The 17,914-nt window shown below is 43.8% G+C and overlaps 1 protein-coding gene across 1 annotated transcript in view; it reads right to left on the reverse strand.

Moving 5' to 3' along the window:
- xylt1 (xylosyltransferase I) overlaps positions 1-17,914 on the reverse strand; it is an 87,797-nt gene that overhangs the window by 33,637 nt on the left and 36,246 nt on the right. The window contains exons 2-4 of the mRNA XM_022205526.2: positions 10,128-10,719; positions 4,155-4,327; positions 3,749-3,951 (exon numbers count right to left, since the gene is read on the reverse strand). Coding sequence (XP_022061218.1) covers positions 3,749-3,951; positions 4,155-4,327; positions 10,128-10,719 — 968 coding nt within the window. The remainder of the gene's footprint in view (positions 1-3,748; positions 3,952-4,154; positions 4,328-10,127; positions 10,720-17,914) is intronic.

Below are 17,914 nucleotides of genomic sequence, written 5' to 3' on the forward strand. Positions count from 1 at the left end.
ATTTTACAAAAGATTCTGCTATCCACGATTTTGATGAATGACTCCATGCTGCTCGAACATTGTAGAGCAGTCTACTCCTTCATACACAGGCCAGACAGGCTAAAAGCTTTGCTCTGCAGGCTATGCCCCAGTCAGTGGTTCTAACATTTCATCTGCGGTGAGGCCTTTCATGATGACTTGGCTTGCCTTTCTAAAAGAGCTGCGAGGCTCAAGGATCAGTGGGGGGAGGGACAAGTGCATATTAATGTCATTTTCTCTTGAAGGAGCAATTTCACAGCCTGGGGGGCTTATCTTAGGAGGTCCTGAGCCATAAAGCCTGATGATGTGCTGTAGAGACAGATGCAGTCCTCTGTGTCTCGACTTCCCACACACGAACGCACGCATACAAGTATCTACTAGTATGCACACTGACAATACGATGTACAGAGACACACAAATGCTCGTTGGCACACAGACACACACAGACACACACACTCACTGAGCGAGGGGGAATTCATGTCAAGCTCCAGATTTGCCACCTGAGTGGTCACCCCGTCCACTGGGTCTAGTTTGCTTACTGTCAGGCCTGTGGCTGCTCTGTCTCACAGCGGTATTCACACACACACACACACACACACACACACACACACACACACACACACACACACACACACACACACACACACACACACACACACACGTGCACGCACACACACGTGCACGCACACACACACACAGACGCGACTGTGACTTTAAACCCCACCTAACACCTAAAAAATGTGCACCTTTTCACTATCAAAGCCAATTAAACTTGAGGATTATGCCATGTTTTCGCTTCCAAAGTCTGTTTTATACCAGAGATTTTCAGTATGCTGCTGCAGGATTGAATGGCTGAATGCCAAACCTGACAGACTATGAAACCACACTGCAGCCGCGCTCAGACTGATGAGACATGGATCATACATTCATCATCTCTGTCCTGGAAAAGCTGACAAAAAAGTTCTGTAACTCCAGCGAATTAAAAGTCCCATTAGAGTTTCTGAACAAGATCTTGAAGTTGTAGTAGGTTACAAGGGCTTCCGTTTTTTCAAAGCGTGAAATGACACCTTTCACTTAAGGAACAAAGCTAAAATATGAGCTGCAACACTTTTTTTTCTTCCAGACACGAGATGACAAAGTGAAAGAGATTAGAAGATATGACGCCTGCAGCCAGTCAACGCCTCACAAAGCTTCGACTTCTTAAAAGCTGCTGAAAAGTCTATGAAAAGGGCTTTGAAGGGGGAAAAGGAGGTAAAAAGCAAGGAGACTGTGTAGATAAAAGCTGGGAAAGAGGGCTGTACTCTCTGACAAAGCAAGCGTGTAACTCATCCTCTGGCCTCTTTGGACACACACACACACACACACACACACACACACACACACACACACACACACACACACACACACACACACACACACACAGACGGTATATCTCCCCCTGGACACACAGCCCCTCTGCTGGTGTGAGGGGCTCTGGAATTGGCTTTGAGAGCCATCCATGCGGCAGGACAGACATTATCAGGGAATTAGAGGGGAAATAATGCTTGTCTCCAGTCCCACTGATAACAACAGCAATAGTCAGGGCAGCACAGGGCAACGGAGCCCCCCGCATTCCTGCCTGCAACTATGCAGCTCAGTCACAAAGGAAACACCATTCTGTGACCAAAATTACTGCATCTTAAGGAAATACTAGAGCAGGTTAGACAGTTTTAGTTGGAGGCATTTAATAGGATCAATGTAAGTAATTGGTTATGGCTTGTAATTAACTGACAAAGGAAGTGGAAGAGAAACTCAAGTGGTTGTAGGGCTTTTGCAGTCTGGCAAAAGTGAGGCATCTGCTTATTTCAACATGTTTTTCTGTGCTAGTAAGTCCAAAATGATAATGTAATGCTGATGTGTTTATTTCTGAGGAAGAATGTCTCTTTATGCCGGATCCTCTTCCGAAAGAGATCAGAGCAGATTGTCAGCTAAAAAAAACAGCTGAATGGGTTTCAGTTTGTTGCTTGAGGACAGTTGAGGAGCAGGATGCTGCTCTCACAAAGGGCTTGAACCCAGATCTGCCACTTAAATGGGCCATATTTGCAAGTTCAACTTCTATATACATGCATGGCTCAGGCTTGGTCAAATCTAAGCTGTGGTTACAAATGCACTTGCTGAGCAAAGATACAAGAGTGCAATTTCCATATTTCCATATTGCATGGATCCAAAAACATGCAGTTCCCTCTCGTTTCCCTTCCCTAACTGCTTATTCTTGCTCCTTCGCCTCTCCCTGTCATTTCTGCCTCTCGGTTCCCTCTTTCGCTCCATCAATCGTTTCGTTTCCCAACAGATGGGGCTTAAAACCTCCACTGTCAGCTCTTTTTTCAACAACATCACCCTCATGCAAATGAGGAGGCAAGAGACAGGAAGAAAACAGTGTCTTCGCGCGCACACTCACAAATACCTTTAATCATGCATTGACAGACACACAGACAGCCTAACAGGCATACAGACTGATAAATATGCACAACTGTACGCAGACAGGTGCAGAGGAACAGTGAACTATCCAGATTTAAACTCATGCACACGCTGGTGCAGAAGCAGAGAGACACATGCGAAGGCAAACAGACACAGACAGCACGTCAGCAGCATTCATCGATATGCTGAAAACAACTAACACAACAAGACTGAAACCGCCCATGAACAAAATCCACATTTGCTCCAGCTTCTTGGCTCCAGCTGTAGAGACATCCGATCCAGCTTCTTTTCACCCAGTGGCCATTACAGCTTGTCTAAATTCAACTGGTGGACATCTGGCTGAGCAGGAGAGATAACTCTCTCCTTAATAGGAGGATTTTAATTGGCTGCTGCAGAGCTACATCAAAAACCCAGCAGACCCTCAACTCCCAGAAGAACCATAAACTCACATAAAGAAAAAACTCCAAGTCACAATAGGCTATTGGCATGACTTCACGTCTAGTTCATGTAGACTTTGTAGCTTTTAATTACTTTTTACAGCCTCTTAATGGGGATGTTTTCGAGTGGAGAGATGACTTTCGGACCATACAGTACACAACAGGCCTTCAGAGTCAATAGGTATTGACCCTGCGCAATTAAATTGCAATCAGTTCACCATGTAACCCATTCAATGGAGTGCAAGCAAAGAACCAGAGAAGGTTTGAATGAATAGTGTAGGAGAAAGCAGAGGTGCTACTTCATTGATCTGTTTGGTTTGGAGAGAGTCTGTATTTAAAGCTCACAGTTAACCACAGGAGCTGAGATGTAGTGTGGATCGAGTTTCTTCCATGTTGGCTGAGAGTGGGACGCTACTGTGGCGACTTCTTTCTTAAGACGAAAGTCATGTCCAGTGGTCAGGTTTGTGACCAGGATGCTTGTTCCTAAACCTTACATCATTTTCTACAAAATCACACAACTCAAATCTATTTTTCTGATCATTCAATGTGGGAGTATTGTGCGTTGCATACGTTTTGGTTCAGCATGAGTTGTGGACATGTATGTCATTTGTATTGTACATGTGTATTCTTGTATGTATTGTTTATGTATTCTGTAATTCTGATTTGTATGCATTATGTGTACATGTTGGTGCTGTCACAAATGAAATTATGAAGACCCCAGGAAGAATAGCTGCTGCCTTGCAAAAGCTAACAGGGGATCCTAATAAAACAAACAAACAAACATGACTATCTTCCTGTAGGCCCCCTCATACTCCTTTGCTGAACTGCTCTGTTACCTGATGGGGTAGTCAGCAGCACTGAGGTTGATGAAGAAATCCCAGCTCCAGTCCCTCATGGCCAGCAGGTCTGCCATGCTGCGGAGATACATGGTGAGCAAACTGGCTCCACCCCAGATGGTGGCCATTCGCCAGGGAGTCACCCTCACATTGGTGTACTGGGAAGCCAAGGCTTGCACCTGTCTGTGCAGGTAGTTAGAGCGCTGAAACAAAGCCATTAATCACAGACTGATTAATATTCTGTCTGATACCAAGAGATTACATTTTGCCAGCTCAAGTAATTGAAAAATAAAGAAAATGTAATTACTTTGACCAAACTTTCATTAAAAACGATTGAGTTTAAAAGAGCTCAGCTGGCCTTACATTAAAGAAAGTACAAAGTGTTTGTAGGCTTTCTGTGGTTCACCTGATCGACGTGTATGTAGTAGTAGTGGGAGGTGTGGTAGATGGCTTTGAAGAGGCGATGAAACTGGCGAGAGGCTCGACCGTGGACCACCAGGACAAACGCTATTCTCACTGGTTTTGACGGAAAGCTCTCAGCAGAGTCTTCATCCCACTGGATGTTCACATTGGCTTTGCCTGTGCAGGTACAAAAACAGCAACTTTTTTTTTATGTAGCCATAAATATGAAAATAAATCTGTTGGTCACTGCATTTAATTCACACAATATTGCCTGAATCCTTCATCAGTAATTGCGTGTTCCCAAATGCTTGCGTGTTTGATTACTAATTCTGTTGTTTAATGGAGCTATGAGAGGTTGCACAAACCGTGCCATTATCCACGATATGATGGGGAGCACCTGTAAGTATGTTCAAGGGACAAAGACAGCAAATGCAAAAGCATAATGATTACAGTTAATAATGACAATTAAATGTTATTCTTTTATTAGACAATAAACACAAATAGCTAAACAACGAGGTTGCTTAGCAACACAGTGAGTAGCAATTTTGAGAGGTGATTAGCATATTCATAATAATTAACTGCTATGTCGCAAATGAATGTTCACTGGGTGTTTTAGATTGTATCTAAGTGTGACACAGCCTGAACTGAGGAAATATGTGTTATATAGCCTGGAATTAGGAAACTCTTGAAGGTGTACAGTGACACCACAATATGGCCATTATGGTTTGAAAAACACTGTAACAGGAGGTGGGTGTATAACAAGGGTGACTTCTTTTCCCTGAATTATGCACAGCAACAAGAAAGCTGTGTCACATCTGAGGTAGTGATAAATAAGTGAATAAATGGAAACAGAAATGTCAGATAGCTACTTCAGCCCTCTCAAAAAAAAGAAAACCACACCACAAAGTCATGAGTCACTCATCCATTTATTACGTGATTGAATTGGAACTGTGACAATTTCAACCACACAACACCCACTGTAACGACTATCCTCCCTCAGACAGGAATCCTATAAGCGACTCCACTGGGGCTTTCAGGGTGGAGCACTGTTTGACAATGTGCCATCATTCCTCTCAGGCAAAACTCCCAGAAGAAGCCCTGGATTTATATTTTTTGCACAAATGACAACAATAAGCACGGAGGCAAACAAAACCTCGGTCGCGGCCCGCCAGGCCACTGTCCAATGAAACAATTCCAGCAATCTCTGGAGGGCCATAGCTAGTCTCACACAGCTCCATTGTGTGGTTTTGTACCACCCTTAACCGCTGCAAAACACTTCAAACTTAAAAAAAAACCTTCCTCAAAGCAGTTGTGCACCATCAAGTCCCTGAACATTATCACAGACATTGTTTGTTTTTAAATCTTCAGTTATTACAGCAAATGTGCAGCTTATGAGACATATTTGTTCATAGAACATGCCTTAAGGAGATTAATGACTATAATTTGGGACTTCAGTTCCCAAGAGCCTGTCTGTGCTGTGGAAGCAGAGGAAGCTGAGGGAATATTGAAGAGGGGGCTGTTTATTCCCCTGAGGTGACGATTTCTCCAAAAAAGAAAAAAAAGAAGCCCCTCCCGACTTCTTGCGACGTCTGAGCCTGACGTCCTGTAATTACTTAAAATTTAAAAGCAGGCGTCTCCTCTTTACAAACTGGGCTAAGAGGGCCTGGTCTCACCCATTTATTCAAATTTAAGGGCAGGTGTCCAACACGGCTTTGTTTAAAGGTTGACCACAGGGGTGAGGCTAATGACACGCTCCCTTGGCTCCAATTGGCCGTGGCTCCTGTCATTCACTCACACTTAGTTCTTGCTGCCTTTTCTCTCTTTTTCTCTGCATGTGACAGCTCAGGGGGAAAACTGCTGTGGGCTATATCAGATTGAACAGTAATTGGTGGCCAGCTAAGAAGGTTCACTGGTTTGCTTTGCACACGGATAATTGGCCAGTCGCTTCACAAAGCACTCTGAGAGTGTGTGCTATGCTAGCTAGCTGAACTAATGAGCACTACCGTGTGTGTGTGTGTGTGTGTGTGTGTGTGTGTGTGTGTGTGTGTGTGTGTGTGTGTGTGTGTGTGTGTGCTTAAGTTTTATTGTCAGTTTTGTTCAAAAATGCTTGTTTGTCTGCAGAGGAGCTTCATATGTGAGTATTCTCTGAACAGACTCTGCACCTGAAGAGACCGCTGGTCTCCTCGCAAAGAAAAGACAGAAGGCCTCCTCTTGAACTCATCACTCTTCATCATGCTTCGCTCCGCCATCAATCTTTTAAACTGCCTTTCCCTCATCTGCTATCACCCCGCTCTCTTCCTCCATCATCTTGTGTAACTTCGGGCTCTTACCCACCCTCCATCTTAACTGCTCATATGAGAGGTTAGAACAAGAGCTGAGCTACATCCCAAAGGGCTTGTACCAAATTGCATTTGAAAATGTCTCAGGGATGGTGTCTGCTGCTGCTGGAGACCATCCACAAAGGCAGGTTTGCAGATATAAACCACAGAGGTGGATTTGATTTAAATCGATAGAATAACTGACTTTATGTCCTTTATCTTTGATTCTGCTGATTTTGAACTTGTAAGGCAGTGCCAGCACAACACTGAGATAACATCGCCTTAAAAGTTGATATGATGCCAGCACACAGGTACACGTGCAACAGCAACAGAGAACCAACAGCTGTGGTTTGGAGCTAGACAACATGTCTGCTGCTCAACCCACTAAGATACAACCAATCAATCATACTTAGCTAATGAAGGTTAAACGATTATCGGCTCAGATAATCAGCATTTTTCCAATTACAGATAGTTATTTTTTTCACATCAGTTACCCATAAAAAAATATTTAAAATGTTCTACATTTGGTTATTGGTCTCAGGAGATGGGATGCAGAGCCTTTCAGCTATCAGGCTCCTCTCCTGTGGAACCAGCTCCCAGTTTGAATTTGGGAAACAGTCAGATTAGGCTTACAACTTTCCTTTTCGGTAAAGCTTATAGTTAGGGCTGGCTCCAGTGACCTTGAAGTTTAACTTAGTTATGCTGCTGTGGGCCCAGGCTGCTGGGAGACTTCCCATGATGCACTAACCACATCTCCTCCACTCTCCTCTCGTTCACTCCTCATACATTTATATATCCCTACTGCATGTCGCTAACTTTGCGCCGTATCTCTCCTGTAATATTTGCGTTGTCCTCACTGCAGGTATCTGTTCTTTTGGAGCTACAGATTTCTCATTTACAGTTACTGGCATCACATCAGCCTCCCAAATGTTTCTTGTTCGTATTGTTGTTTGTTTGTTTTCCCTCCCATTTATCCTCACCCTATGTTATGAGATTTCTTCATATTAAAGGGGAGTTTTTTTCTTCGCACTGTTGCCAAGGACTTGCTCAAAGTGAATACATGGTTTTACTGGAGTTCTCTCCATTATGTAGCATTGTGATGTTTTCAATTTACTATGTGAAGTGGCTGAAGAGGATTTATGTTGCCAACCCAACAGGTGCTATAGAATTAAAAGTAGATAGAAGTCAACTGATTGCAGCCCAATCGGACTGGTATGGTAACACATCACGAGTTATAGCCGTAGAATACATTTTAAAGAAAGTTTGTGTTGGAATTTTTCTTGCAAGTTAGATATTCAACTATAATTAATGAGGGTGTGTGTGTGTATATATATATATATACATACACACACACACACACACACACACACACAAAAGATGTATACTTGTCTTGCACATTACCAGCTAACGTGCTAAATGCACCACAAAGTTCACCAGTAGTTGCTGAATCTGTCTGAAGTTTTTGTATGAGGCAGAGCTGTCCTTCATTTCATTCAAAAAATGTATTGTAACACGTTTGAGTCTGATTTATGCCCACATTTTTTTCCCAGTACAAGGGTGTGACTCTGGATTGTCACATGTCATAGGTGCTAGTTAATTCTAAGAAAAGTTGATATATAGTCAGCAAAAAAAAAAAAGAAAGAAAAAAATAGCGAAGACATTCTCTCCGAGTTGAGCGATGCTAATACAGAGCTAACACAATTACCAATCTAGTCAAGGCCTCAAGGACAGAATAGCCTACCGATCAAACCAAATTGGACAATTTGTGCTAACAAGGTTACGACTTGAAACGGGGGGGGAGAACAGAGGGCGAAAACACACAGACCAGACAGCAGGCAGGTAGATGGAGAGAAAGAAAAGTGATTTAATTTAGCTGTCGTGTTGTTACAGCCCAGCCACCAGAGGAAAGCCCTTTTCAATTTCTTTGTCTCTTTTGATCAGACTGTCAGTTTGAGTGGGATGCTGAGTTGCTGCGTGAGATGACAGGAGCTTAGGCGCAGACAAACGATACTCCTGCTCTTGGGAAAGAGGGAATGTACAGAAGTTGCTAAGTCACCGTGCCTCCTTCAGTTATAATAACATGAGCGAGGGCCGGGAAGGTACCTGACGAGAACAAGCAGGATTTATAATAGCTTTCTCCTCCTCCCCTGCTGTCCATACTGCTTTCAGTCCACTCCCATGTGTGTGCATGCATGTGTGTGTATGGGATATTCACTTAAATATGGCTGCTGATGCGTGCTGCTCACTGATGGCTGCAGCCGCAACAGATTTTGTTTACAGAATCTACAACCAGACTGCAGATGTCCATAAATTCTGAGGAAAAAAAAAAGAAAGATAAACTGTGTGTGCGTGTGTTTGTGCGTCTGAAAATAGAAAGGAAGAACCTGTGTTCTGTGGCCAGCTTGAAAAAACAAATGACAATTGGAAACCAATTTGGAGGGAATACAAGCAGAATCCCAATTTTCTCCAACAATTCACTTCACCAATTACACATCAGCAAAAAAGACATTTCTCGCCTTTGATGACAAATTGCAATTACAAGAACAGGAAATATTTTACCATGTACTGTAGCCTGACTGTCAGACTAGACTCTTTGTACTGAGCTTGGCGGCATTATTTTCTATTTTTTCTCCTGTAAGAGGAGCTTGTACAGCTAAGAGTAGGAGGACATATTGTGAAAAAAGTTAAATGTCAAAGTAAAAGAAGAAAAAGCACTGACAGCTTGTCAGCATTATTTTTCTTTTGCGTTGTATATTTTAATGAGTCTGCTAGAAAAATCAGCTCCAGTGAATTTTTGATTCCTGACGTCTTGATTTTAAATTTAAAGAACTAAAAGGTAGTTCTCATTCCACATCCAATCCCACTGCTGTCACACAAATGTTGAATTTGGGAGTATTTTATAGCACTATGCATTCCAGTGTGTCGCTTTGTATCCGCTGAGCTAAATGAGAATTTTTTATTGATTGCACCGAACAGAGTGTCAAGCACAGACAAAATAATCAAACTATGAGGTGTTCAATACTCTAAAAAATATTTTTTTTCATCAGCTTACGACTGGGAGCAAAAGAGCCGTACATAAAATTACATAGTTTTGGTTCTATCGCATCAGAAACAATTTTGCATTTCTTTTTCTGTCTTCGCTTTTCCCTGGTTTGAAGTTGGCCGGACTGAGTAGTGGGAAGGTGCTGTCACATACTTTAAAGTTTAACGGCATTTCACCATTGTGGGGTTGTTTGCCCTTTATACATAACTCGTCAGTGCAGATTCTCAGTCATCACAGGTCACAGGAATCCTACAAGCATCAGTAAAAAGCAACCAGATTTCACTTTTTGGTTCTTGAAGGTGTTTCATTTCTCATCCAAGAGGATTCCTGAGTTCTGCATCTCCAAAACTTTAGATCTCTTGGATGAGAGGAGAAACATTTTCAAGAACTAAAAAGTCAAGTCTAGCTGAAGCTCTTAGAGTTGCACAGAACATTTTTGTTGCACATAACACACTAATTTGGAACTGAGCAATCTAAGAATCAAATGTTCCCACACTGGGAAGCTTGAACAATACTGATTCTTTCACTGAGACTACTTTTGGAACTCCATCCACTCCACAGCCATTTATATTAACTTTAATCACCTCAGTCACTTACACGACAGTGATGGACTTACCCTCGAGGGGGCAGTAGCGAGTGACCTTCTCAGGCATTAACTGCCCCTCCTTGTGTCTGCAGTACACCTCAGCGATCTGTTGCCGACACTCCTTGCTCTTGGCTCTCGACAGAGCTGAAATGGCTTCCTTCCCGCTGATCTCGCACTTGGGTGGCTGGTCGTAGGTCACCTCCAGCGTTGCTGCCGTCGCCTGCCTCCTGTGCGGGTGCTGATGTCTGTGCTGTGACTGCGCCTGCTGGGCCTGTGAGGAACGGTAGTGCTGCCGTGCTCCCTCTGCGGTGCCGTGACCACCTGGGTAGGAGGTGTTGTTGTTGCCCACTGCCAGCGGCTGGTGGCCTACAGGCAGAACCTCGTTTGAGCTGCGGCCCAGACCGGGGGAGTTGTCGTGCCATGCTTGCTGCTGGGCGTGGGCCTTCTCCTGCAGGTGATCCCGCTGCTGCTTACTGCTGGTGGCTCCTACAGACTGCCGGTGCGGCTGCGAGCGTGCACCGAAGTTACTATTGTCTATATTCTCAAAGTCTTTGGGCACAGAGTTCTCATTGTTGCTGTCGACTCTACTTTTCTCCTTTGGCCGGTGGGAGTAATATCCATCCTGGATAAAATAGAAGGAGGAAGACAAGGGAAGCATTGGGGAAACAGTAGGGTGTGAGTAAAGAGGAAAGGAGGGGGGGGGGCACAAACAAGAAAAACAAGATCAGAATTGAGCGAGCACACTGCATATCAAGTGTCGGATTAACAATCAATGTGGCATGTATGAGTGGGCAGCGCTGCATTGAACCGTGAGGCATGAAATGAAGTAGCAAGGTATTGAGTGCGAGGACTACAAGGTGCAACCTAACTGGAGGTGAAGCAGGGCTGAGGGCTCTGCCGCGCCGTGCCATCATCAGATTAGCCCTGGTTTCAATTAAATTCTCCCTCAAATGGGCCCAGCACTCCGTAAAAGATTACCAAGGAAGGATAAAGAGGCCAGAATATGACTGTGAGTTTATGTGGGTGTTTGTGTTTACGCCTGTGTGTGCATGGATGTGTACAGTTCCCGTTTTCACTGGAGCTGCATAAGGATGTGAAGGAATTGTAGTGGTGGACTAGAAAGGCTGAACTTGTCAGTGCTGTGTGTCTGCATGTATGAGATAGAGAGTGTGTGTGTGTGTGTGTGTGTGTGTGTGTGTGTGTGTGTGTGTGTGTGTGTGTGTGTGTGTGTGTGTGTGTGTGTGTGTGTGTGTGAATGCTTGACTGTACAATTTCTCTATCTTTCTGGTAGAACAGGCTGAAAGCAAAGGAGCAGCACAGGGCCGAACGGAAAGAGGGAAAAGGGTAATGAGTGATAGTGGGGAGCGCGAGGCGAAGGAGCGCTGACAAGGTCCACGAATTCAGCTCACAGGAAGAGCTGGCTTGTTTCAGTGAAATGTGTCGTGATGCATCAAACGAGAAAACCAAGAGAGCTGTTGCACACCTTGCTAGACACACAAGAGAGGAGGCAGAGGAGGGAAAACTGAAGGGGGAATGACACGCAGCAGCGGAGGAAAGATAAAGCTCATGACAACAGGGATCCCAGATGTGTTTCTCCATTTACGAGACACAGAAACGAAGGAATAAGAAAATTTAGGGTAGGTTCAGAGTGGAAGCAGGAGAGGCGGGAGACAAGAGAAGCAAGTGAGATGCCATTGTTCGCCAGCAGCAGCTCAGCATGGAAATGTCTTTCCACCAGGCCATTTATCAGCCCATCAACCTTTCCTCTCTGTAAACACCTCGCATGAGCGCCACGCAAAGGTGGCCAGCGAGGAGAGGCAGGATGGAGGATGACATTATGCAAGTGAGACAAGAAAGAAAAAAATGGATAGAAGACAGAAGCAGAACAACATACTCATTGTCAACTTGTTTTAAGCTTCTTCTTTGGCAGAGGGCTGATTCTCACTACAAGCTTTCTACTTCTCTCCTTTCCTCTCCTCTTCCGCCCTTCACACTTCTCTTCACACATCCAGATTCTTCCTTTCCACTCTGCACCGTTCACCTCTCATCCCTTCTGCTCCACATCTCGCTCCTCTTCTCTCATCATCTGTTCCCCTTCTCACATCTCTCGCACTTCGCTTTCTCCCCCTTTTTCTCTTCCCCCTTTTATTCTTTCTCGGCTTCATCTCCGCTCGTGGCTGTCATAACCTCCCCCCTCCTCCTCGCCTCCTTGTCTTTCTCTGCTTTCCTCGTCCTGCCAGTTTAAGTAGACCATGTTTGTCTGAATGGCAGAACCTGCTAATCCTGCGTGTAACAGCTGCTTAGACCAGTGATCACCTAAAAAGAAATCCCTACTCGCAGAGTTTCAAAGGGAATGCTTTAGGAGGCTAATCCATGCAGTGCAAGTCACTGGATGTTTGCAGAGGTAAAAATGAGCCTGTGTGCATTCGCGATTATGTGTGTTCAGTCTATGCTTTCTGTGGATTTTTTTTTTTGTAAAACTCTAAACTTCAGTGTGTTTGTGTTTAGGAGAGAGAGAGAGAGTAAGTAAAGTGGAGGCAGCATGTGTTTGCCCCGGAGACATTCCTGCTTTGAGTCTTACTGTGAGAGACATGGGGAGATGAGGGACACAGTTAGATTGGAAAAAATGCCCAAGTGAGCAACATGAAAAAACAACAGCGCCGGAGTGTCCCTCATCTTATCAGCAGACAGATACCACACGCAAGCAAGAGGTAAGACGTCTTGTCAGCTTTTTCTACTCGTCCATAAATTACAATACTAGCTGGTAAATGGCACACTTGGTTCACAGTTTTGAGTATGATTCTTTTTATTTTTTGTGGGCTTCTGTGAGATCTCAATAAAGTTTGGACAGCCAATTAGACATTTTGTGTTTTCTGGTAATCGGGTAAGCAGTTCCGGGAAATTACAGCTCAAAGTCAAGCTACGCTAAGCTAACGAACCAACCTGAGAGTGGAATCAATCTTCCTATCCAATTTTCAAGAAAGCACATTTACACCCAAAGGAAAACAAGCAACACTGCAATCACACGGAGTCCACACATGTAATGACCGATTGTTTCACCCCCTGAATTCTTTTTGGGGTTGGAAGATACAATATTAAAAAAAAAATTAAAAAGACACCATTTAGCAGATCCAGAATCAGTAAAAACTCCAGGAATCGTTGGATTTTCAACTCACGGTACTTCACAGCTTGTGACATCGTTGGAAAACGCAACCAAAACTAAGCTTAAAATCAGGATATTTCTTGAAAAAAACCCATTATTCAAGATGTCTTATTTAAAATGTCTCCCAAAATAAACTGTGCATTCCTTAATGCATCTGTGAAGCCATCAGTGAGTCAGCTGTAACCAAGACTCACATGACAAATATTCTGAGTTTGCTTCAACAGGGGTGCAGGAATTTACAGCATATTGCAGTGAAAAAAGAGCCCGCGGTGAAAAGAATGTGACAGCAGCAACAAGAAATAAAAACTCAGAAAACGCTTAAGGTTCAGAAGGTTAAATCAAACAACTAAATTAACAGCAAGTCGAGACGTGAAAGGATTAGTGTGATTCAGCTGACATTCATTTGACTTTCATTGATTGATATAGCACTTCTGCTGTCAGCATTTCATCACAGAAGCATTTTGCAGAGTTGAGAAAGGAGAAAATGTCTTTTACAATTTGAGAAAAGTAAGAGCAAAGAGTCCAACTAGCCACAGTCAGGTGTGGAGACACTGACACACCAAAGCCCAAACATTTTCATTTCACAATCATGCAAACAAAAGCAGCAAATTGTCACATTTGACAACCTTGACTTGGAAAAAGTTTGTCAATGGTACATGTTAATATTTTTAATGATCATTTTTTCATCAAAACCAGCTATAACTGTTTTCTTCTGCAGGGGTAGGAAGAGAAAAAGCGTCATGAAGATTTTGATTTGTTGCAAATTAATTGACATGGTTAGGAGTCAGACAGGGTTAGCCCCATGTGGCCTGAAGTGGAAATGAGTAGTATTTGTAAGCTGGCACTGAGGAGGTTCCTCTGGATAAACAATCTTCACACTGTGCTCCCTTCTCCCTCCCCCTCGCCTCCCTCCTGTGAGCAAAGGACTCCAGTAGCTGCGCCGCTCTTTAATCTCAGGGACTGGGCTCTAAACAGGAAGCGGTGGGGCACTGAATTAATAGTGGTGGCAGCCATTGGAGATAGAGCTGCGTCGGACTGCAGATGGGGCTGGGAGCTGGGGGGAAGCTATCGATTGTTGCTGGGGATATGTATTCTACTCCCTGGGAATGCTGGAGAGGCGAGGCCAGGATTGCCTGGCATGCGGTGAGGTGGTTGTGCACACACACACACACACACACACACACACACACACACACACACACACACACACACACACACACACACACACACACACACACACACACACACAGAGCAAACTGCCTGAGCTGTGCTGAGGCGGGAAGAAAAAGCAGAGGGGGTAAACGTAAAAATCATCCATCACTGGTAGGTGCATTTAGAGAGAGGCCCGTGGAGCCGGCGTTTCAGCACCCCCTCTGGGGATGGTTTAGTCCATTTCTCAATACAGAGCTGGCCCTTTCCACTTTCCCTCATTTCCTCTGCCACAGGGGGAAATATTTCACCTGTCCTTTTTCTCTCTTTCTCGCCCTCTCTCCCTTTCTCTCCATTCCCCCCAATCTCCTGTGCAGCGGAGGAAAAAAAGCACATATCTCTCTCTCAGCACCTGTCCAGCTTCACCCCCTCTCCCGCTCCTCCCCCCTCTCTGCCGTATCATCCCTCGCTCTAGGAAGGAAAGCAGTTCATCTGCTCCACCCCCTCCTCTCCTCCCTAATGCCATCATTTACTGTTGCAGTCCCATGGTAGATGTGAGGGAGAGCAAGGTAGCAGCACATATCAGTTTCACCCCACCCTCCCGGCCGCGCTTCCTTTAAAAGACATCATTCCTGAGGGGGCCAAGCTGAGATAAGCTACTGTGTGTGCCAGCAGTGCGCACTCTGTCAACACAAGCTGCTGTATGGACAGCCAGGCAGACAACCATAACACAATGTGCATAAACATGCAGCGGAAGTCAAGTTTGTTAAGAAACACGGCGGTGGCTGAGTGAGTAGGTGGCTGCTGCGTCACCTCGGCAGCTTCTGCTACGACCTGCCTGCCATGTGGCTAACGAGCTCAGATTAATTACCTGAACTGAATCCCTGCAACCCTCTGAGCAAGATGTGGCGTCTGGCACGACACGAGAGACTGATACGCTGACAGACTTGGTTCACAGCTGCTCCAGCACCTCCGGACACCTCGTAGAAAATGAGCGAGGGCAGAGCGGGGACGACCTAAACGCTTCTTGGGAGTCTTACTTATCAGCTGTAGAGTTTGGCAAGAGCTGCTGCTGTTTTCTATGCTCTGAAATTCAAAGTTTAGTTATCAAACAGTCTTATCCGCAAAGATTTAGGAGGTACGGCAACGTAGGCTCCAGTTCAGCTCCTTCTGTGAAGAATTTCAGAGTCTACACTGTAGTTACCCGACGATAAAAGCAACCATGTAGGAGTCAGGGTGAAGAAGTACAAAGACGAGCCACTGAGGGATATTTTTTGATGCCTAAGATACATGGATTTTATAAGAGATGTTGTGCTTGGATGTATCATGTAAGGTTTTTATTGTATTCACCCTTTGGCCAATCCCTTTCTTTTCCAGCAGCTAAGACTGAAGAATGTTTGTCACATGTAATGTAAGTGTGTGTTGGTGTATGCGTGCGCAAATGCGTGATTAGCGGCAGCTCTGAATGAACAGTCTGGGCTTGGTATGCACAGAAGCCTCTTGTGTGCCCTGTGACAAGCCCCGGGGCTAAAGTGCTGGAGGAGTGAGTTTGTCTTTGTGAGAGAGTGTGTGTGAGAGAGTGCGAGTGTGTGTGTGCGCGCAAATGTATTACAAAAATCTAGAAGAGGCAGAGAGTGTGGAGAGATGAAAAATGAGTTAAGCTTTCAGTCTAGGAAATAAAATTGGGAGAAAAAATACATTCGAAAATAAAGTAAAACATATACTTCTAAAAAATGTCTCCTCTCAGGGGAATTTCAGTAAAGACACAAATGATCTGATTCAAAGCGCTGAGAAAAGATTAAAGACTTCCACACACAACTATTTGAAGCTTGAGAGAAGAGCAAAGGGCAGAGGTGGACACACAAACTTGCCGTGAAATTTCCACTTCTTCCTGATGGACATTCTTGTGTCGTAATTATACGGCTTTAGTCGACTATATTTGCATGAAGGGATTTCAACTGGGCAAGCAGACAAAAAGCCCAGACTTCTGCACACACAAACCACACACGCACAAGGAAGAGAGAAGTTCCTCTTCTTTAACAAATAGGGACAGCAAGCTCTGCATGACAGGCTCACCACAAAGATACATATGAAGAAACTTATTAACTCTGGGGGGAATTTCTTCAAGGCCACAGGGGAATTAAAAAATACTTTTGCTTCTCTCACAGTATGTTTGCATTCCACTGCACTACTTGCAGTGGGCATTGTGATCTCTTGCAATAGTGCTTTCCCCAGAGCTCTGCTTGTGCATGCACAGCGCTCAGGTCAATGTTCTCTGATGGACTGTTGATACATGAAGCCTACACCTGTGGAGCCTCGTTCAAATCATCCCAGAGTACTAAAGACAGGCCTCGGGTGATCGTGATTACTTTGGCTTATTGGACCACTTCTGTGGGGCATGTACAGGCTGTGATAGATTGAGATTTGAGGATTGAGGCTGTCTGGATAATAAAAATAACAATAAAATATGACTTTATTGATAGACAATTCACTAAAAATCAGTTCTAATTATGATAACCACTTCTTGTTTTAGTAAGAGATTTAAAGATCCTCCACAGTACAAATCCCTACAGTAAAAATCATTTTCTTTAACCAATATTTGTCCGTGTGGTGTTTTTTTATATGCCTGAAAACATCATTAATAAAATAAGGAGAGGTTGCATATTTTTGTCCCGCAATAGCTACTTACAGATAGCAATAGAAAAGATTTTTACTTATTACAGATGAAAAAAATGGGCAGAAATTCCTCTTGCTTTAGCAATAGAAGGATACAATTTTTCATATACAATAAAGTTTCAGATTTACAGGGTTTTATATTTATTAAATATAAGAAATCAATCCCACCAACTTGTAGAGTGGGGCTTTCCACTTTCCATAGTTACATATTACAATTTGCCATTGTGTAGCGTAGGGCAGCGTTTAAGAAAAATTGTAGGTGAGCTGGTGTGTTCCAGAGGTAGAGAGTGAAGGAGGGACGTCATAGCAATGAAACAGAGTTCCATCTAAGCCATTTTATTGCAGGAATTTTGATAGAAAAAGCATATAAATATGCAACTCTGGCACACAGAAATTAGTTTTTTACGGTTTAAATAAATGGCCAGAGGGACCTGAAAATATGACATACTTACACTTTAGCCACATAACCTGGAGCTAACTTTAAATCAAGGTTAACATACCACTGGATTATCCTCAGTCTGATTTAAAATACCAAAATGAGGCTGCTGCTTTCACTTTTTGACTTTTCATAGTTGTAATGTAAATAATAAAATTCATCATGGTGATTTTCAGAGTCCTACTAATGTGCATTCATGATTTACTGGTACATTTAGAAAAGAACTGTTATTTATTCAGTAGGCTAACTCCTGTGCTTTTACTTCTGAGACAGAAATAAAAATGTTTGCTGTGAAATGGGCCCATTACAATTCATGTGAAGCAGCTTCTTTTTCCTCCTTTCTTCACGTCGGTGTTAACTGCACTAAAATGTCACGCTTGTTTTACGAAAAGC

This window comes from Acanthochromis polyacanthus, chromosome 3 (assembly GCF_021347895.1).
Source record: "Acanthochromis polyacanthus isolate Apoly-LR-REF ecotype Palm Island chromosome 3, KAUST_Apoly_ChrSc, whole genome shotgun sequence".
NCBI classification, from domain to species: Eukaryota; Metazoa; Chordata; class Actinopteri; family Pomacentridae; genus Acanthochromis; species Acanthochromis polyacanthus.